The sequence below is a fragment of the Accipiter gentilis genome, chromosome 11, assembly GCF_929443795.1.
Source record: "Accipiter gentilis chromosome 11, bAccGen1.1, whole genome shotgun sequence".
NCBI lineage: Eukaryota > Metazoa > Chordata > Aves > Accipitriformes > Accipitridae > Astur > Astur gentilis.
In genome coordinates, this window is record NC_064890.1 from 16681637 (window position 1) to 16703588 (window position 21952).

The 21952-nt window shown below is 43.4% G+C and overlaps 1 protein-coding gene across 2 annotated transcripts in view; it reads left to right on the plus strand.

Annotated features, from left to right (window-relative positions):
* The window catches only part of SLC2A13 (solute carrier family 2 member 13), a 166192-nt gene extending 151355 nt beyond the window's left edge, over positions 1 to 14837 (plus strand). The window contains exons 8-11 of one of the 2 annotated variants that reach the window (XM_049814298.1): positions 6829 to 6950; positions 7085 to 7237; positions 8393 to 8521; positions 11179 to 14837. In XM_049814298.1, the coding sequence (XP_049670255.1) occupies positions 6829 to 6950; positions 7085 to 7237; positions 8393 to 8521; positions 11179 to 11198 (424 nt within the window). In that variant the 3' untranslated portion in view covers positions 11199 to 14837. Of the gene's footprint in view, positions 1 to 6828; positions 6951 to 7084; positions 7238 to 8392 lie in introns of both variants that reach the window. The other variant, XM_049814297.1, reaches the window with a different exon arrangement.
* The last annotated feature ends 7115 nt before the right edge of the window (positions 14838 to 21952 follow it).

Below are 21952 nucleotides of genomic sequence, written 5' to 3' on the forward strand. Positions count from 1 at the left end.
CTATGAAGTAATTATTTCAGTAAGGTCTTCTGCTTGGGTAAATGAAATACTAAGTAATTTTTAAATTTAATAGTGTGTATGACCTATAGTGAAATATTCCTTGTGATTGATTTTAGGAGATTTTAGCAGTCTGTAGAGTCTCTGTTTCTTTTGTTAGAAAGAAGATAAAAGAGGCATCAGAAGATAACGGCCGGTAAGGGAAAATATACTCAGTGTGAATAATTGACAGTTATTTCTATATATGTTACATGCTGCCTTCAAGCACATCTGTAAGAAATGCTGATTTAAACGTAAAACCTTATTAGAAATTCAGTTCTTGCTCTACAGCACACAATAAAGAAGGCATCTCTAAAATCTTTGGCTCTGTAATGGGCAAAGCAACCAAGCTTCTGGGTTTGGGTGTTTATTAAATTTTTCTTTGAATATGTGCTTTCAGTTTCCCAGATGCAGAGTACGAAGTGCCAGTCATTCAGCTTGAGGAGAATAATTTTCTTGTTGGTATTGTTCTAGCCCTAGTAGCTGCTACTAAACTTACTTGGCATGGAAGGCATTGCATAGAGAAAGGAACTGGCTTTGTCTCTTTAGTTTAACATTTTTTGAAATATTTTGGACAGCAGCAATTGCTATAGCTGTTATCCATTCAAGTGCCCTGGTTTCTGTTCTTTGTGCTGGATATCACCCACAGTTCTATAGGTGTAATGGATAGATCTTATACCAGGAGGCCTCAGTGTGATAAACACTGTTTTTCAGTCATGTGCAAATGCATTAGCGATCTGCTGAGGTGCAGTTCGCTTTCTTGCTGTGAACTAAACTATTTTTCCAAGTTTTTGAAGTGCATGCTAATATTTTAAAAACTCTTTGCCAGTTATAGCAAAAAGCTTCAATGAGTGTCCCAAAACACTGCTGGTATTTTTATGTAATGAAGGTTAAGCAATGCCTAGCTGAATACCATGAAATTTTATGGGTACATTTTTTCAAGGCTGCATCTGTTTGTTCTTTTCTGGGTTTTTTTTTCAGTTGCCATCATCTGGCATAAGAAGCTTCATCTGCATATTTTTAGCAACATCTGGTTTAATGGATGAGTTATTTCTCCATATGAACTACAAAGTCAAAGCAGGAGATGCAGACTTCTCCAGAGGGGCGTGGAGCTACAGTGCATCTTCTCTGAGGCACAGAAACCAGTAGCTAGGGAACCGTGAGAAAGCTTAGGAAGTATTGATTCAGACATTAGTCAGGTTTAAATTAATCTGTTTGCCTTCAGGAAAGAGTTACGCTTTGCTCGATACTTCAGGTAGCATCTTACTGTATGTATATATAAAAATTGAGCACTGAAAGGAGCAGAGATTTTTCTTTAAATCAGAATACACTGATTTATAGTGAAACTATACATTATGGTTCCACTGGTTTTATGGGTTGTGCTAATGTAACTATTTTGAATGTATATGGGTGGATTAGAGAGGCCACTTAATGGACAGGATACAGGCAGTTTCCAAAGTTCTCCTTAGTTACATGTCTGACTACCACTACATTATTACACAATTAATCTGGTATCTTGCTAAATTCTGTCCTTTAAGTAATTTAATGGTAGTTAGGGGTCTGTTCAGACAACTGAGTATCTTTAGCAGAAAAAGAGAGGCTTGAAGTTGTGAGAACTAACCCAAATATCAAGGTCCAGATTCTTCCACAGGATAGTAATTGCTTGTGGATAAATAATCTTAGCTATTCCCAAGCATCTTCCACAAAAATCTTTCTCAGTCTAAACAGTAGCTACTCTAAAGTATGTCTGTTTGGTCCTCTGTCCTTTCCATGACCAGGCTTCAGGCAAAAAGATGAGTTAATAAGCTTGGCATACATTTATATTGTTCAGTTGGATTGGCATGATATAAAAGTTAGCACTCTACACAGGAGACTTTAAAAATCTCTCTAAAGAAGTTTTTTAAAAATCTAATATATTTGTGTTACACCAGAGACTAAATTGGTAAATTGTAGATTATCATCATCTTGATAACCCAGACACAAAAGTCTGGCATAGGAGCAGTCCTTAAGTAGTTTTACTCTAGTTAGAACAAAGAAATGGGGATTAGTGAAACTGTGAATTAGGTCTAAAATCTATCTGTACCATCAGCAGCTGATGTTAAAGTTTATCTCAGAGCAGAATGTGTAATTTTGTAATATGCCTGTTCTAACAAGTATTTTAAGGAGATGAATGATCACATTAGTGATTGTCTTTAGATGTAATTTATTTCCTTAACCTGATTCGATTTTAATTTTGACCTTTTAAGACTTCTGATGTAGATCCATTTAAAATGCTTCTGAAGGGCTTAAAAGACAATGAGAAGTCAGCAGCTTCCATATTAAAAATATATGAACTGTTCAGAATGAAACATTTAATTCCCACAAAACCCGTATCCTTAGGGCTACACAGTTTTTACTCTACAGCAAAGCAAAAATTAATGGAAATTTGAGGAGAAAATCATCTGGGTCTCTGTCTTGTGCTGTGCTCACTTGCCTGTGCTATGTACTGCCTAGCCATTTGCCTCTCTGTGGTTTTCAGTGTTGCTCTTGAGGATTATTCTACAGCCAAATTGGTTCAAGTATTAGGAAAATTTAGATTGATTATTAAGGAAATGGTCCTATCCTGTTTTGTCCTCTTGTTCTTAGCAATAACATTTTAGACCACCCACACCAGCTCTTCTTCTCTTACCTTCTTTTATGTGGCATATGAACGTAATTTATCCTTAAAAATAGGTGGGGAGCAAAGCTTTAGATCTCTGAACTACAGACCATATCTGATAAAGGATGGCTTCTGTGATTATGAAACCAAGCATATAATGCCCATAATTTAGAAATCTACTGCTGTTCTGATTTATTTCCAGTCAGTCGAATTGTTCACATTAACTGTTGGAAGGTCAGGTTTTCACTAATTAGAACAGATGCGTGTCTTAAATTATCTATGGAGAATATGTAACAAAAGAAATTAATGGTAAAGATCTTCAATGTAGCACTATCATGTTTTCACTTTGGCAGTAATTTCAGAGGAAATGATGTGGTGTGTCTTCACTGTTTATACTGATACAACTATTACCCAGCATACTGGTGTTTACAAACTCTTTGCACTGGTACCTGCCTGCATCATTTTACTTGTAAGTAATTTACAGGGCATTTTCCTCTGTGTGTTTCAGCTTGTGAAGTGATGGGTAGCTGCTCATCCACTTTCCATCATAGGTGCTCCCTTTGTGCAGGACGAAATTCAGAATTTTATTTGATAGTACGTTATACAGTAATTATTAATATATTCTTAAGCAAAATAATAGATCTTGTGGAAATAGTAATGTAGCAGTAGAATTAGCACAGTAGCAGAGCTTGAACAAATACTCAGCCTTGAAGGAGTGTTATTTTTGAATGTACCCAGCAATGCCAGCAAATGCAGATATCTTTGGTTTTACTCTGTGTACTACTGAAGGATAAGCAAAGCACAGTTTATTACTGCAAGGTTTCTGTTAAATCTAGTCTTAAGTGCTGTTTTTCCTGTTTCAGTGCACTGAATCTGCTTTCCTGCAACAGAATTTCCTCTCAGTTGCGGACAGACAGAGGAGAATAGATGAGTGGCTTCAGCCATAGGGGGCTCCGGAGACGTCTGGTTTTCCTTGTATCATTTTTGTTCCACTCTGTCAAAAGTAGGACACATCTAGGGAAAGATGGTAGGGGAAGGAAACATCCAGACCTCCTGGCAGTTGTGTCTGTATGAATCAGCAGGTTGGTTTGTGCTGATAGAGATGGATGCAAGATAATAAACCAAGTACGTCTTTGTTTACACAGTAGCATTTGAGAGAAAGCTGAGACTCCTCTCTGAGGAGCTGCCGATCTGGCTGGGCAGAATGGAGGAACCAATTTCAACATCAAGATGTTTTAAAATGCTAATCAGCTTGTATTCATTACCAAACACCTGCAAATGAATGTAGATTAACAGAAACTGAGCAATCCTGCGATCCAGCAGTGGTGCAGATGCAGAGCGGGCAGCTACAAAGGGCTGAGCAGGAGGTGGCAAGAGGATCACTGGGTATTCAGAAATTAACCTTTCAAACACCATTTCCTTAAATGCTCCATTTAAACTTCCAGTTTAAACATATGGATGGTTCTACAGCACAGTTCAGTCTTCTATACGTCTTGTACTTGAGGCACAGCTCAGACTTGATTTAACCTGCACACAGGGAGGAGTATGTAGAATGGTGGGGAAGCATCAGGGTAGACACTAACAGGGAATGATCTATGTCTCACACTCGTAACTTAGAGATGCTGAGCTGACCCATGAAAGAGCAAAGTGACAGAAGAAGGAACCTGGGGTGATGCTTGAAGCAAGATGAAGAAGTGGCAAGCATGGCAGCAGTACTTTTGGCTGAGAAAAGGTGAAAAATCTGTCATGGAAGCTGCTGGTGTCTTTGGCTGATGGGTGCTCCAGTGGCCAGTCAGCAGCAGTTGAGACCACGAGCCTGTTGTTGTATCTGGGCATGAGGGACGTACCTTTCAGAGGGATGTTCAGTTGTCCTGTTTTCTATGTGTTTTTCACCTCAAGACTGAAAGTGAATCTGTATGCAGTGGATGAGATGGCCTTTCTGGGGGACCACAGCAAGGCAGGGCTGGGGAGGGTGGCATGGTGCATGCAGGCACTGGCTGCTTTGCTGGCAACACATCAAGGGCTCGGAATTCCTGCAGGGAACGCTGGCTCCGCTTGGTCAGGTGCTGCTCAACTGCAAGGTGGAACTGCAAATCTTATAGCTTACTGCCATTAAGGCAGCGTTAGGGTTTGGCTGGTGTTTCAGATGTGCATTTTTCCAGTATTTGTTGGGTTAACCTCTCTCTTTTAAATGTATTTGAAACTTGAACTTTGGATATCCAGCTGTCCTGAAATTGGGTTTGGGACTTCACGGTGATATCCTGCTTTAAATATTGTTCTGTTGGTACATCCGTGCCAACTTCAGGAAGGTTTCTGTCCCAGGAGTGGTGGTGGGTTGGCCATCAGTGCTTAGCACATTCCTGTTTGTGCTGGTTTCAGTTGGGATAGAGTTAACTGTCTTCCTAGTAGCTGGTATGGTGCTATGTTTTGAGTTCAGTATGCGAAGAATGTTGATAACACTGATGTTTTCAGTTGTTGCTAAGTAGCGTTTAGACTAAAGTCAAGGATTTTTCAGCTTCTCATGCCCAACCAGCAAGAAGGCTGGAGGGGCACAAGAAGTTGGCACGGGACACAACCAGGGCACCTGACCCAAACTGGCCAACAGTGTATTCCATACCATGGGACGTCCCATCTAGTATAGGAACTGGGAAGTTGGGGAGGGGATCGGCGCTTGGGGACTAGCTGGGTGTTGGTCGGTGGGTGGTGAGCAATTGCCCTGCGCATCATTTGTATATTCCAATCCTTTTATTATTGCTGTTGTCATTTTATTAGTGTTATCATTATCATTATTAGTTTCTTCTTTTCTGTTCTATTAAACTGTTCTTATCTCAACCCATGAGTTTTACTTCTTTTTCTGATTTTCTCCCCCACCCCACTGGGTCGGGGCGGGGGGGGGGGAGGGAGGGAGGGAGCGGCTGCGTGGTGCTTAGTTGCTGGCTAGGGTTAAACCATGACACTGTTCAACCTGGGCCTGTCTGGTCGTTTCTTAACAAAAAAGTTAGAAGTGTTTTGTTGGAATTTGCTTTTGAAAGTCAACTGCAATGGCGGTAGGTCCTCTGAAACATTTCAGGGTGTCTGTTGCTCCACCATCTCGCCACTTGTTGCCCAGCTATCACCCATTGCACGCATCTTTATTCTTGTTTTCCTACTGTCAAGAGGGTCATATCCTTCACGTAAGTGCTCAGCTGATCTGGAAGTCGTAACCCAGACAAATGTTCATCTCTCTGTGATTTCTTCTGTTCAAGTAAATAACATTGTTAGCATATGAAAGGGTGGTGTCTGCCTAAGTCTTCTCTCCCCAAAGTACATGTTTTTTCAACTGTAGCAATTGAGGTGGTTGCAGCTGAAAAGCACTCATGACTTGTCCCTTTAAACCAATGCTAATTTTAAAAAAATAAATTACATAACAAAAAATATAGTTGCCAGTATTCCTTTAATATGTATTATATTGTTGGCAGTCAGATGGAAATACCTGATTTTATACCTATTCCTCGAAATATGTAATTTCCACATAGTCCTTGGAATAGAGACACTTTTTTTTTTCAGTAGGCCAGGCACAGTTTAACTCTGGTCTGTTTCTTATTTTTACTGTCTAATTAGAAATGCTACTTCTTTCTAAATTATTTCACTGTGTAGAAAAGAAAGTATACGCCTCTTTTCCTTATAACTTCACTCGACCTTGGCACACTGTATAGGCATCACTGATTATGCCTGAAGTGTGCAGCATATAGTTAGTTCATCAATGACATAATGACTAACTTCCATTTGACCTTAAATCCTTGTATGCAGCATCTTTTGCTGCTGCAGCTCATTTTGCACTGTGTGATATTCATGTGAACGGTCTCATCGACTTTGGTGTGACCACTTGCATAGTAAAGACTAGTCATTTGAAGGAGATCTGTAGATACAAGGCAAGTGTTTAAATTCAGGGATGTTCTGCTGGTTCCTCTTCCAAAGACCAGGCTTGGGAAAAAACACATTTCTGAATGTAAGACTTGGCTCAAAGATCTTGATAAATTAACAGGGAAGAAGTTTTTTTCATCTTAATTGTGCATTTTCCAGCTTTTCATAAGACATTACATGCCGTGTTTATATTGAGATGTCACCCATTTCTCTAAAAATTCTTTAATATGAAGTTTTTTGTTATTTTTCAGGTGTTCAAATGAAACAGTATTCAAAAAGGAAGACTTGTTTTGGGCATACAATTTCTGCCCCACTCCATACTCTTGGACAGCACTTCTGGGCCTTATTTTGTACTTGATTTTCTTTGCACCTGGTAAGCAGACATTTGGTTTCGCATACGAGTTAAAAAAATTGTAAAGGTAAAATGTCGAATACTGAGGCTACATGTTAAGTTTACTTTTGAGTCCAGCCACTAAACTGAGGTTAATCTTTTTTCCTAATTCTTAGGGATGGGTCCTATGCCCTGGACCGTCAATTCTGAAATTTACCCACTTTGGGCTAGAAGTACAGGAAATGCATGTTCTTCTGGAGTCAACTGGGTTTTCAATGTGCTCGTGTCACTGACATTTCTGCATACAGCCGAATATCTGACATACTATGGTAAGAAACAGTATGCATTCGTGTGCATAGATTTTTCTACTGATTCTGGGTTACTCCGTTGGTTTTGCTATGAAGTGTCAACTGTGAATGCAGTGTTCTCAATCCACCGTGGTTTAGTAAGACTAGACACTTGATGCGACCTGCCTGGATCATAGAGTTTGCTCCAGCTTTCATAATAAACATTTCTTTCTGTCCTTAACAGATAGCCTAGGCAGTTGATTAAAACAGGGAAGCTGGAAAAAAACCATCTTTGACTTAGTGAAATATGCTGATTGCCACTTAAAGAGGCAGCATCTGCAATTTTCCAATTTATGATGGCATCCAAGACCAATATCGGATGTTCCTTGCAGAAATAGCTGTGTAAGATGCTACTGCCCCACTCCCAGCTGTTGATTAAGTCCTGTCTGCTGGAGCCTGCAGAGAGTTTGTCAGATTACTGCTCAGCCACTCCAGTACACATCATTTAAATTACATTAAGCTGCTAGGGAGTTGATGTGACCTTTACACCATTACTAGTACAGAGTGTTTCAGCTCTACTTGTCATTCCTTTGAGTCAACAGTCTAGAAACACATGGCAGGTAAATGCTTGTTGGTCCTTTGGTATCTTCTCTGCCCCCGTAGGTATGGTGGGTTGCAGGGGGAAATGAGCTCTTTCTCACTGCTAATTGTCTCTGCAGAGGACTTTCAAATAATAATTAGGTGTAATAGTCACAAGCATTATTTTCATCCTGACTATTTCTTTTTCGCTAAAGTTTCTCATTTTGGGGGGTTGTCTTAGTGTGTCCTTTGCTGTTAAGATAAACTAAGAAGGCTCTTGCCTTTTGTATCTGCCTTTTTTTATTGGGTATGCAATTGTTTAATTGCTGTTTATTTTAACAGCAGAATGACTTGCCCAGAAAGTATGTGTATTATCTTCCATGTGAACTGAAATTGCTTTTGTTAATTTACTCCATTGCGGAACGATGCAATAGAGCAGCCTTCTACCCCCACAGCCCTGCAGTTTGTTGTTTTAATGATGCCACTCCAACCTTTGCTTTTGCTTTTACACACTCCTTTGATACCTGCAGCCTGCTGCTTCTGCCAGTCCCTCTGCTCTGGAGCAGAGAAGGGATGGGAACTTCTGTAACCGACTGTGCGTATTGTTTTACATTGCAGGAGCCTTCTTCCTCTACGCAGGGTTTGCTGCCTTGGGACTGGTTTTCATCTACGGCTGCCTTCCTGAGACTAAAGGGAAAAAACTAGAGGAAATTGAATCTTTGTTTGAAAACAGGCTATGTACGTGTGGTATGTCAGATTCTGATGAAGGGAGGTATATCGAGTATATTCGGGTGAAAGGAAGTAATTACCATCTTTCTGACAATGATGCTTCTGATGTGGAATAATTTTCAGCTGCTGATGTATTTAATCATTTAAAAGCCTTCTGGGGGAAAAGCAGCTCTGATGACCTCACTGCCCTGCTTCTGGTCTGGTTCTCCTTTCTACTGTCTAGTTAAAAATGCCTTCATGTTCAAAACTGCTCCATTTGGGAGGAAATTCAATATGCTAGCATTTTCTTGATAACTAAAAGCAATGGCTTCCAGAAGAGATTGAATTCCACAATTATGTGAATTCACTGAGTGTCCGTGACACTGCACCGTCCCAAGGTATTTAGTAGGGTGCACTGTACCGGATGAATACAGAAGGCTATCCTAGATGGTCAGGGGTTGTCCTTGTCTTCAATACTGAAAAAAAAGATAAAATAAAGAGTAGCTAATCAGGAAGCAGCTGACATCTGTTAGATCCCCATCCCATACAGCCTAGGAAATAGCTCTGCTGTGCAATACAATGAATGACGAATGCATAAGCTGCTGTAATGGTAGCTATTTAAAAGGTTTAACTGATTAGGAAAATACAAACATCTGCTATATCTATCAGAGGGAACATTTCCCAAATTTACCCTAAGAGACTTTCCATTTTTATTTATTTGAGATAACAAGAAGAGAGCCACACTCACCTGGGTGGAGGTTCACTAGGGTGGCGTATGTCTGTGTTACACCGGGTTATCTAGGCACTGCTGCTCTCAAGTACACACTACAGTTGGGAGTTGGTGTTTTTGAGAGAAACTGTCAAAATTAACTACTTGACAGCAGAAAACAGAGCTAAGTATGTGACCGCACATACAAATGAACTGGTATATATTGCTAGGTACAATGTAGAGGCTTCAGTTAGTTGGAAAAAAATAATTTTTGTTTTCCTTTTTTGCATTTGAACGTTTGGGTTTGTGCCTAGTTTTGAACACAAAATATCATTAGCTAAAAGAACGAAAAGGAGGGGAGAGGTTTTGTGCTGCTAAATGCATAGTGATTGTCCCTCCTGCACCTTTTGTTCATGAATAATCATATTGCCTTCAGTTTATCTTCATAAGTGCAGAGTAAATGAATCCTAGCACATTATTTCTTCAAATGCCCTTAGTCAACCAGTGTCTTGCTGGATCTAAAGAGATGTATTAGCAATGGGCAGAAGCCTACATCTCATATTAACTGCCTTACCAAAGCATTGCAAAATTGTCAAGAAAATGTCAGGCACAAAAATCAACTTGGCTGCCTTTAGCATAGTAATGAAAATATGAATGGTATTTTATTCACCTGCCATGATTGCTTGCCTTGGCAAATTGAATTTTATGCAGCTACATAAAAATATTATGTTGGTTTTTTTCCTTGCTCTGTCCTCACCGCTTTAAGTCTTCAGAGATACGAGTTTGAAAGCATCAACAATTCAAATTCTTATCTTTGAAACATTTGCTTCATGAAAGAATGTGGAAAACCTCCTCTGCCTGTGGGCTGCCCCCCATTTATTTGGTAAAAATACATTTATTTTTCATTGTGTAAAGATTAAAAGAAGTTGTTGGGTTCATTAGCTTTTCTAGATTGGCTTTGTGGGCTTTTCTTGAGTTGAAAAATACTTTGAATGTAGTATTACTATCAAAACTGAGACTGGACATTTGTTACTAAATTATTTTTATTGGATAATGTGGGGTTTTGTTGTTGTAAGTAAGTCTGACATTATGTTATCTGATCTTCTATGGGGGGAGTTCTTACTCTCCAATTATTGACCTTCAGCCATTGGGTGTATTTTGCGTTATTTTCTTTTTTTACGTCATTAGTCAAAGAAATATTTTTGGAAAGAAAACATTTTAAACCATCCTTCTGTGACTTGACTGGGACTAAAAGGGGAAAGCATAGCAGACAGAGGGAATTTCAAACTGATCATTGCGAAGAGTGGCTCGACCCTGAACATCGACCTTGCGCAGTGAGAGGGCTAGATTCTCACGCCTTCCATCTTGCCTCCCCTTTAAGCGCACAATATTTTTATGCTTGAAAGCACCAGCTGTTGAAAATGCTCCGGTCTCCAGACCTATCTACAAATGCACCCTCAGCGGGATGTCTCCATTAGGCTGTCACCTCTTTGAAACCTTCACTGAAGGTGCAGTACCTGAAATGATAAAAAGGGATACTTGGCACAGACAAGAACAAAATAGTTTTAAGGACAAATTGGTTTCTTCCTGAAGCCAAAAAACGTGTGTTCAAAGACCCTTATTTGGAACAGTTTCATTACCCAGAATAGCGTGTGAATAGGTGTGTAGCGCCCAACCTGTTCTTACGTGGTTGATAGGTTTAAGTGGGTATCTACTGGCTCTTGAGAATAGGGACTTATGGTTGTGATCCTCCCAAAAGCATAAGCCCACACTCACTGATACACCTATGAACATTCCCTTGCTGGATGTGTTTTGCTGGAGCAGGGTGTAAGCCAGGGAGGGTGTCCCCGCACCAGCACAGTGTCAGTGCTAACCTCGCGCTTGTGTCCACAGGCAGAGAAAACCGCTGCTGTTAATGGGTATAACCAAAGCAGAGTGACTGGAAAGATTGCTGTCACAAGATCGGCCTGCCTCTTCTGTTTTGCAGGTAGTGCTGGGGCTTTTTAGCAGCAGAAGACCATCTCTCTCTGCCAGCCTTGTTTCACGGACGTTCTCAAGGGTGGCACTCAGTTGCATACAGCACTGGGCTCGTTTTCTCACACAGGTTCAATCTTACTGAAAGCAGTTTTGTGAAGGTTTGCATCCCATGCGCTTTTTCTCGAGGCAAAACGATTGAAATACACACATTTTATTCATCATTGCTGCTGGCTATGAGGGTGCAAAATATACTGGCTTCTTTATTGTCACTCCCCCTTTCCCACCCGCAGAGTTGGGTTTAAGTCTTCCTTTTAGCGTTGCTTTACACCAAGACAACATTCCGTACCTTAGAAATACTGAACCTAGTACCAAGCATCACGTGTAATAAAAATGAGATCAAATACTTGAAATTAGTCTTACGCAATTAGGGTTTTATTTTTAGAATCTGTGAACATTTATAGTGTATGAAGAAAATTAAATAAATGTTTCTATTTTGAAAAGATTTTTTATATTTGTGCATATTTTAAGTTTTAAGAGATTTTTGCTAAAGGTAGGCTTAGTAACATTCCAGATAAAAGCATAAAAATACAGTGTAGCTGAATAATTTCTTATGACAGGATTTTAATTTATGAAGTAGCATAAATAGTATGTCTAAGCACAATATCGTTTTATTGAAAGCTTTCTGCAGAAGATGTGAAATCATTTCTTCACAAGGACTGCACACTTAATTCAGGTATTCTGTGCATCAGGAATAGTAGAGTAATACTGGTGGTAGAGCTGGGTATATTGACTATAAACAACAACTTGAGATATTTTAATTCTGATTAATCTACTGACTCTACATGTTGTGATCTAACAGCTGGTATGAAAGAAACAAGTCCTGATGCATTTTTAAACTTTTTAAATTAAATTCACATTAATTCACATACAGTAGTTTGTTCACCATGTTGAAATTCCAAAGCAGGGGGGGGGGGGGGAGGTTGAGATAATTTGCTGCTTGTTTCTTCCCCTTGTCACTTTGTTGATCTAAATCATTTTTTAACAAGAGAAGCAAACCTGTTTTGAAAATAGGCGTAGAAACAAAGTAAGGCCCCAGGATGCATTTGGAGGGCTGAGGTTGCATTGCTACGCGTGCACCTTGGATCTCTCTCACAGATGTTGCTACCTTGTGAATTGCAGTGACAGCCATGTCAGAAATTTTGGGACAAGAGAGGATACATCTCAAGGATCATTGTTCCAATGCCAACTTAGTTTTGCATGAGTTGGTAAATGCAGCATTTCACTGGTGTAGGAGTTAGGGTTGAGAGGGGAGGAGAAAGAAATGATGCATCAAAAGCCCCACGAAGTCATGTTTCAGTAGAGATGGGTGTTATAGCCAAAAGGAGCAGTCTCTGAGTTGTCTCCCATGTGGGAGGAGGATGGTGGGACCAAGGGACTGTGCTTGGTCCTGTGGATGGGAACGGGGGGGCTGGCAGACTAAGGGGCAAGAAGCACACCAGTGCTCCTCTCCCGTGCCTACGTGGAGGTGAGAACATGGCAACAGAGTTTGCAAAGCTAGTACTTTTTCCCTTGGTGAAATCTCTTTTGCCCTTCTTAATCACTTGGGTTGAGCACTGGGGAGAAGTTTTGACTTTCAGGGGCTGCTACAGGCCCTGAGCAAGGGTCTTTCCTTTGGCCATGAGTGTGCTGGTGCAGTCCCCCAGGCACGCAGTGGGCTAGTGGAAGATAGACACTGTACTTCTCAGCTTTATATCCAGCTTTCTACTTCTGAACGTCAGCGCTCTTCTAACATGGTCTTCTTGAAATTTTACTTGTACTTGCATAAGAGGCTTTGTTAGCTGAACATCACTACGTGAGAAAGAGGCAGAGTCTTCACAGCACAGAGAGATCTTGGGGTAGAAATTAAGGCAGAATAGACAGTTCTGCAAAGCACTTTAAAGAGTAAGATATTTGTGCACTTTTTTTTCTGAAAGAGTCAAGCTAACCAAACCCATTCCTCTGCATTGGGAAGAAAATCGAGCTTTGTGTACCAGGCCAGAAGCAGATAATGCCACAATATGTGCTTTATGGCAAAATGTGTTTTTATTGCGGGTAACATTTACAGCTTACATGTAGCTGCTGCCTATAAAGTGACTCAGTCGTTCTCTGGATTTTAACAAGTCACATTTTTGTGCAAAAATCTTAGTGGTTTTCTATCGATCCTCATCGCCTTGTGTACAGTACAGTAAGCGTAATCCACAAAGTGGTCTAGGTTGTGGCAGTGTTACAAATGTCAGCACAGTAAAATCTAGGTGAACATTGTTCAAGAAATATTGTTGTTTGTGATACTGGGGGTTAAAACTCCTTAAAGACAACTATATATAGATTTTAAAAGTCTGGAAAAAATGGCAGTTCTTATCTATTTTGTGTATGTTTTCATATAGAGAAGAAGTTTTTTATGTGCCAATAACCATCACTGTAGTGTTTTGTAAATGGGTGTTAATAGTGTTCCAGAGTTCCATATATGAGAATATACTTTAGCCACAATGACCTGTTAGTGTGAACCAGCGGCATGTTTTTAATCTTACTCACACCTCTCAGCAGAGGTGCTCACTCATCAGCTTCAGTAGAGCTCAATCACACCAGGGGAAGTTTGACCAGCATCAGGCCTCAAGAATACAGATTTCATCTAAATCCCCACTTTTTCACATTGTCCCTAGACAGTATGTTACATGTGAATGATCTGGCACGTGTAATTGTAAAGCTTCAACTCTGGTTCAGTTGCACTCCTCGATTCTGTTGAGATACAGTTTGTCAAAATTTGCTTTGGCCTTTCATCACATTTATATAAATAAGGGGCGCACAGATTAATTATGAATATCGTCCGCCTATTTCTAAAGGAAACATCAGTTTCTGAAGTGTTAAAGTAAAGGCAAATTTCTCTTGCTGCCTTAAATATTACACAGACTTTGGAGAGGACTGAATGTATGACCATCATCGTGATTTCTTCAGGAGAAACTTCATGGATCCTCAGCAGGTGTGAAACAGGATGGTTTCATGGTGCTGGGATGCTGCGTTACACCGCAGGCCCTGCCTAGTACACACCTGTCATCTGTTTGATTTTAAGTGTTTGAGTAGTCCCCATGAAATCAATAGGATTATTCATATGCTTGATATTCTCCATGTGCTCAGTGTCCTGCTGGTCCAGGGCATCGCTGGGAAGTGGCAAGAGTCATGTCTCCGCTTTCCATCGTGAATCTCACACCCCTACAAAACCATTAACCAGATCTTTCTGTGACAAATTCTATGTAGAATATTCGCAACATTACTGGAGACCAAATTGATAGAAACAATTCCATGTTGAATGATAACATGCATATGGCGCCATCAGGCATGCTGTAATCCCTGGGCGCGTGTTACAATACAAAACAGGTTTTGGCAAAACTAATTGTTGGGTTGTCCAAGTTATTTCTTAACCATGTCAAACGTGCCATTTCCTTTTGCAACCAGTCAAGCCTATAATGTATGAAAGTGTTGTACATTTTCTGAAACTTAAGTGATGTAAAATTATTTAATTGACTTCTGTTCTGATTGCTTTAATGAAATTTGGTCTTTACATGAAAATAAATATCTTCAAAGAATTGTCAGTGCCAGAAGTGTAAATGAACAAAATAAAAGGTGAGATAATTACAGAATCTTTCTTAAGGTTTCCTTTGTTCAGGTATTCGGGTCGCCTTTTAGAGCTGCAAAATCGCATTACTCAGCAAAATGAGCTAAAATAGCTCATGGGCTTGCCTGAAATAAGTGAAGGGTAAGAATAACTTTAAATATGATCTTAATATGGTATGCTTCAAACCAGAGAGCATTTCCGTGATGATGGCACACCAGGCAAGTGTCCCTTCCTGGAGGAATTGTTTGAAGAGCTGAATGCCCCGATGCCCCCCCGTGGGTTTTCAGTGTCCCCTGCCCAAACAAAGACCAGTTTGTGACAGCAGTTTATACCTTCAGACTTGAATATTGACTGGGGAAAGGGCAGAAGTTGCTATTTTCTAGTGGGGAAATGTCCTAACTCTGTGTGTTTTATTAAGAAAATTGCTTAAACCAGGTTGATTAACAAAGAGCAGCACGACTGTAGCCGGGCTGTGCTGGGGACTGCCCTGGCTGCGCTCCCCAGTGCAGCAGAGGAATTGCACCCACTAGACTGAGTGGAAATTGGTCCTGTTACCTCCACCTACTGCAGGTAGCACGATTGAAACCATGTGAGATCCAGAGTTGCCTCTGACAGAGCTGTAGCCTTTTGGCCCGGGATGCAGAGACATCACAGCCAGCAGCAGTACAGCTGATGGGGAGATGCTGGCAGCAGGAGACTGCTCGGCAAACCTGCATCTGTGGCGGCGCTTATCTCCGGGAGGGGAGAGAGGAAGCTAATCATTGTACACTGACAGGTTATGTTTTAGGTTTCTGGCTGATAGTGCTTATAAAGGTGATGACTGGCTGCAGTTCAGATTACTTGTCACCAAAACCACATGGCATCTTTGTAGGATAATGAAAAGCTGGTGGCTCTGCTGTCAGTCCATTTTTTTGCCTTCTCCCATTTCCCTCTGCTCCAGCTACTATCACAAAACAACTACTGATGGATTGATTTCTGCCAAATGGATTCTGCCATCCGCAGAACTGAACTGCGGGCAGTAGCAGTACTTGCTCCCAAATCTTTGTGAGCATTTTCAGGATAAGACACACACACACACACACCCCCCTGCCCCGGGCATCAAGGCTGGGTGGTGCTGCATCCAAACCAAAGTCATCCATACAGTGCTGCACGGCCTTTGCTTTGTACACGGCACAACGTGCTTGCTTTCAAGGCTGCTACAGCTTGTAGGAAGTAGGTGGGCCTGTTAAAGGTAAGCCTAAAAAATGAAGTCCTTTTTCTCTGGTCTTGATGGTCCCCTGCTGAGTTGCAGGGCTGGTTGAAGAGACCTGCCGGTGATCATCCCCTGAGCTGGCGTCCCTCCAGCCGCCCCTGCCCATGCCGAGCTCCCCGCACAAACGTACTCGGGCTCTTCAGCTGCTGCACTTCCAGCACATTCGCTTGAGCCAAAGTGAATGGCATCTCAACCCTTCTCCTGATTCCAACCGGCTGAAATCCATGGGGAAATAGTCACATGCATTTGCCATAAGCAGTTCCACCAGTCCTATCGTGGGGCTGTTCGTTAGCTGGTCTCCAGGGCAGGTTTTCACTCGCTTGTTTAACGTACGTGACCTATCCGGTACCCACGCGTGTGCATGTAATTGAGAAACGCTGTATAGAGCTGAAATTTGGAAAGCTTTTGCCTTTTGAGAGTTAACTGCAGAACTACCAGAAATATTTTCTGCATCTTGATTTTGATAGGAAAAAAAAGGCACCAAATCCCCTCTGAGACCTCTGGAGGGAGGTGAGAGTTTTTAGTTAGATGGTTTTATAGATCTTTGGGTCTGGGTTTCAGGAGGATACAAGGATCCATCTGTTTTTCAGATGAGTGAGACCTCTGCCTTAGCTAGCACGCTCTGATTTTGGGTACTGTGGTATTCCATGAAAGCTCTAATAGAGTCCATAATGCCAAAAAGAAAAGCAGGATGTCTTGTACGGAGCAGAAGGATGTGTATCGTATGAAGGAAGAAAGAGGAGCTTGCATCCAAAATGACCTGCCCACAGTCTTATAGGACATTAAGACCGTGACCACACAGGGATGGGCTTAGGTCCATTTTACCGCAAGTAGAAAAAGGGCCAGGGAAGTGAAAAATTTCCAAGCAAGCCCTGTTCTGTGGATTATTCTTCAGAAGATAGTGCCAAGTAAACAGATCTGCAAGGATAGAGGAGTTGCACATGGGGTAAGGAGAGTAGAAGCTGCAGCGCCCTGGTGCTGGGGAGCACGTCCCTTTGGGGGGGGGGGGGGCTCACATTTAAGAAGGAAAAATTAAGGCCCTCCCTCTTTCAGCAAAGCAGTGAACCACGTGGCCATCCCTGTTGGTGAGAGAGTTTCTGCACTTGCTTAAATTTCATCAAAGGTGGTGAAAGGGGGATGGAGAGGTGGGGAAAGTCCGTGCCTGAGGGAGCAGTGAGGGTTGTGGGTCTCAGGGAGGTGGTTGGAGATGCACGAGCAGTTTGAGGGCAGAGGGGGCTGGATTAGCTAAACTTCATAGTGAAGGTGATATGTGGAACTAAGATTGGATCAGGTTGCCAAGGAAACACAGGCAGAAAGAACAAGGAACCAATCCCTAGGAGGGGCTGGAGGAAAGAAGCAGGGCATAAGGTGTGGGGGACAGTTAGTGGGGTGAGAGTGTGGGGACACGCTGCCTCTGCCACAGCACTGCATGATGGCAGGGAACAGTGTCAAGCCATCCCGGGTGCAGGGAAGCAAAGATGGAAGATGGGCTCTGGGCTGAGGATGGAGCAGCTTCTACATGAGCACCTCAGCATGGATTGCCATGCCTGAGCAAGTCAGGACACAGTGTCACTTTCCAGAACCAGTCCCTCTTTGCCAGTTGGGCACCAAGTGAGAAGAGAGCCGGGATGTCTCACCCTGCAGACCAGCGAGGCATGGTCCCCCTCCTTCCCCTTTGAGGGCAGGAGGACAGGTACTGGGCACTGCCACCCTCTGGTAGATAAACCACATCAGAATCCTTTAGTGCCTGTATTTGCTCCCTGTGGTGCCACCTCTATGGAGAAATTGGTTTTCCTTTTGATCTTTTGATAAGCAGATTGAATGGTCTAAATCTCTCTCTAAAAGAGGGGGGGGGGGGGTGTGTGTGTTCCAGGATCTCAGATATTCATAGGCTTGTTCTTCAGGGGTTTTTTTGTGGTTTGTTTTTTTTTTTTTTTACATTTCGTGGGCACTACACTGCAGTTTGTTCACTGCTTAATCTATCAGGACCACACCTAGAGAATTACCCTAGTTCCCATGCCTGGCTCCCCATCCAGGCCTTTGCCTGTTCATGCGTGGTGGCAAGGTGCAGGTGCAGGGCGAGCCCTCAGCACCACGCTCCAGGCCAAGCCCTGCTGGCATGTCCTGCCCTTCTCCTTCTCAACAGGGCGCCCTCACGCTTGAGGACATTTGGATGCATTTTGTTTAAATGGACGCAATTGCTGATCGTTCGCTTGTAGCCTCTGTCAGTGTTGCTCCTCACCATCTCCCTGATTTTGTGTTACTGGTGTAGGTCATCATCGCCCCCAGATACCTGATGAAAGGGTCCTCCACTCTGCTAAGGAAGAGGTCCCCACCAGGCGCCCCGTGCCAAGCCCTTCCCCAGCTCCCACAGTGGCTGTGGGTGCCCTGAGAGAGGAGCACAGTGAAGCTCCTGGAGTGCGAGAGGGGACAGCAGCACCCCAGCAGTCTGACACAGGCTTCCAGCATGCCCAGAAACCCCAGTGAGGGGCATGGACTGGGCTGGTTCAGACTCCACCAGGCAAAACGTGAAGTGTGGGTGGTGAACAGGCTGCTGTAGCGCAGCTGACCTGTGTTTTAGTCCTGTTCTCCAAAATTCTATCAGGGTTTGCATTACAATGCTCAGGACTGATGCTGTCCTACCTGACCTGTCTTACACATGTCTCACCGGTCCCCTTGGACAGTGCTGTGGCATTTGCATTCCCACCCCTGCAGCCTTTCCTTTTTCTCAAAGCTGTTTCCACAGCTGAGGCTGGTGAGACCCTCACATCCCCGGCCAGTTGTCACCAAATTCTGTGTTCAGGTTGTCAGCCTGAATCCTTCACTCAGCGTTACTTAACGTCGCTGTGGTTGCGAAAGGGGAGGTTGTTGGCAGTCATGTAATGTGCCGTCCTGCAATCGTGAGATGACTTCTCCACCCCCAAAGTGGCAGTCGCGGCCTGGTCCCCGCTGGAAATGGTGCTTTGGAGTAAGCCATGCTGTGAAATTGGTGATTGTTTTAATCTTTCCATGGTTTGATGGCATCAATCCCGGTCTGACTGCTCCCAATGAGCTCCTTCGTTCTGTCCAGGATGCCTGATATGACAGTGTGCCCTGTTACTGGACTGTCACAAGATGTGACTGCAGTCAGAGCCCCGTGGCTCCCCCGTGCTCTCCCTGATGGTACCCACAGCCCCCAGGCTGGCGGGGGGGCAGAGAGAGAGGTGGCTGCACCGTGCAGTATCGCAGCTAAGTTGGGGCTGGGGGCTGGTGTCCCTGCCACTCTCCTGTCATGGACTGCTACAAATGATGGAAAAAATCAAGAACAAGCAAAGTTTTTGTAAGCTGGGTGGCTGATGACTGCCACCCCCAGCCTGGTACCAGCTGAGATAAGTTATTTTATGTTATCTCTGTATGTCAAGTTTCCTTATGGTGGGTGGGAGTCACAGGGAGACACTGAGGGCATCGGGGACCCCCCCAGGTTCCTAGTGGGAGAGCGATCAGTGCCCGTTTTTAGCCAAGCCCCGAGGCACAGCTGCAGGGCTACCACGGCCAAGGCACTGCCGCTGCGGTGAGCTCAGAGTCGAGCTGGTGTCAGGGTGAAGCGCCTCTGCTCTTCGTTGCTGCAGGGAAACGTGGGTGAGCAGAAGCAGGGGATGTGTTCCGAGGAGGTGGCGGCACAGCGGGACGGCAGCACCCAGCTTCGTTCCTCACGTGCCTGCAGCTCCCCTTCTCCAGCCCCAGGCTCCTGCCTTGCTCACAGCACAGGGAGGAAACCGCTGCAGGCAGCGGCTGCCTCCGTCTGCAGCAGCTGCTGTGAGCAGGCACAGCTTCCCTGGGGTCACCTACCTGGCACGGTTTATCCCCCCATCCCCAGCCTGGGTGTCTGGTGACAGCAGCTGGCCATGGCCCGGAGCATCCTGCTCCAGCTGGCCCCGCTCCGAGCAGGGCTTGGACCGGGCAAGCTCAGCGATCCCTGCCAGCTTCAGCTGGTCTGGGGTTCTCCGAAAATTCGTCTGTTTGCAGGGAGCGCAGCAGACCTCCTGTTTCCTGAGAATTACTCCAGCCTGGGGAACAGAGTAAATCATCTGCAATATGATGGATTGGCTTGTCCTATGATTGTCCACAGCTCCGGGTCCTTTGGCCGGGCCAGCCCCTGTGTGCTGAGCGTGACACGGAGGCAGTAAATCGCGGCCCTCTCTCTGCAAGCGTGCACAAACAGTTGATTTGGAAATGTTTTATCTCAGCTCTATTAAAAAAATAGAATGACCCTCTTGCAGCCTCCTGCCTTATCTTCACTGACTCTCCACCCCTCTGTCTTTCACCCCAAGATTCCCCATCACCTCACACAGAGCCGGTGTATCAGCAGCCTCCGCAGCCCTCTGCGTGCTGTGCGGGAGCTCACGGCGAGCTGATCTCGGTTGGCTTTCACATCCAGAGAGCTGCAGCACCCAGAGCGAGCACCATCAAGGTGTAGGGTGTGAATTTACAGCAGCATGGTGAGGTGAGAGGGTGAGCGTTTAGTATTCAGCTCAGGGAGTTATTAGACCTTGTTGGAGTTTGATATCACCAGCCCTGGAGAAGCGAGCTGCGATTTGAGTAACTGGGACTGTCAGCTCTAACCCATCAGAGGCTGTCAGTGAGAAGAGACTGAAGAAGACATTGCAGAAAGGTCACTCACTTCTTTGGGGACAGATGAGGCATTGGATGCAGAGAATTGAGTATTTTTTCCCGGAAACCCCATCCTTCCTGAATCTGCTGTCTGCTAAAACCCTTAAAAAGCCAATTCACCAACAGTTTCCACCTGAGAAATAATCACTTGTATGAAGACTTAAGCTTCTCATTCGCATGATGATAATCCTTCACAAAAACGAAGTAAGGATTTCTACAAAGTTTGTGGAAGCTCTTGGCATAATAACATTGAGCAACAAACTGCCCCATTAATGAAACAAAACTTCTGTTGGTGCTTGCCCAGAAAACCTTACCTTGCAGGTTACTGTAATTAGAGCTGATTTTATAGGAAAAAAGGTTACCAGCTGCACATTAAAACTGCTTCTGACTGAAGCTTAGGGTAACATTTTCAGTGAGAGAGTCTTTCCTCCCATCTGTATTCAGAAGCATTCAAGTGCCACTGTTAAACCAATGCTCCCAGGTTTTGGTTAATTGCAGGTACCCTTCTGTCCTTTTCCCCAACAAAACTCAACTTACAATTGATGCTTACCAAACACAGTTAAAAACATATACATTTCTGTGACCTCCCCAGAGGCTTAGCACACTGCCAGGAAGATTAACATGGATGAGAAAGGCGCATCTCTGGCTACACCATTGCCTCACAGAAAGCTGGTGGTGCCTGGATGTGTATAGTGGGATGACGGTCATTACTGTAGGTTACAAATGTCAGTGGATTAATAACATCGGCTGCTGAAGTATCAGCTGAAGAAAGCATGATTTGAGGCTACCTCTGAGAGAGAGGAGATTCCTCTTAAACCAAACTCAGCTCTTCCCAAAAGTCATGAAAAATCAGGTGAAAGAAAGCACCTGAGCAGAGGGGGAGACTGGTGCTGAGATAAGGAGAAAGCATGATTCTCTTCTAATGCAATAATAGTAATGTAAGTACTTCTCCAGTGGCTAAAAAGAGCACGTTGCTGTATTTACCTTCATTGCCTACAGCAATGTACCTACAGCATACATACCAGTACAAAGATAGTTTTCTTTCTTCTGATTGCTTTGCAACTACAGGTAAAAATCGTAAGGTAATTGGATTTTATACACTCTCATCCAAAGGCTTTAGAACATGATTATCTACGGTGATTGACATATCCCAGGTGATGAATTACAGCATTAGAGACATGCATGCAACTCTCATGTACAGCCAGACAGAAAATGTGTGTCTGGCACTGAGCT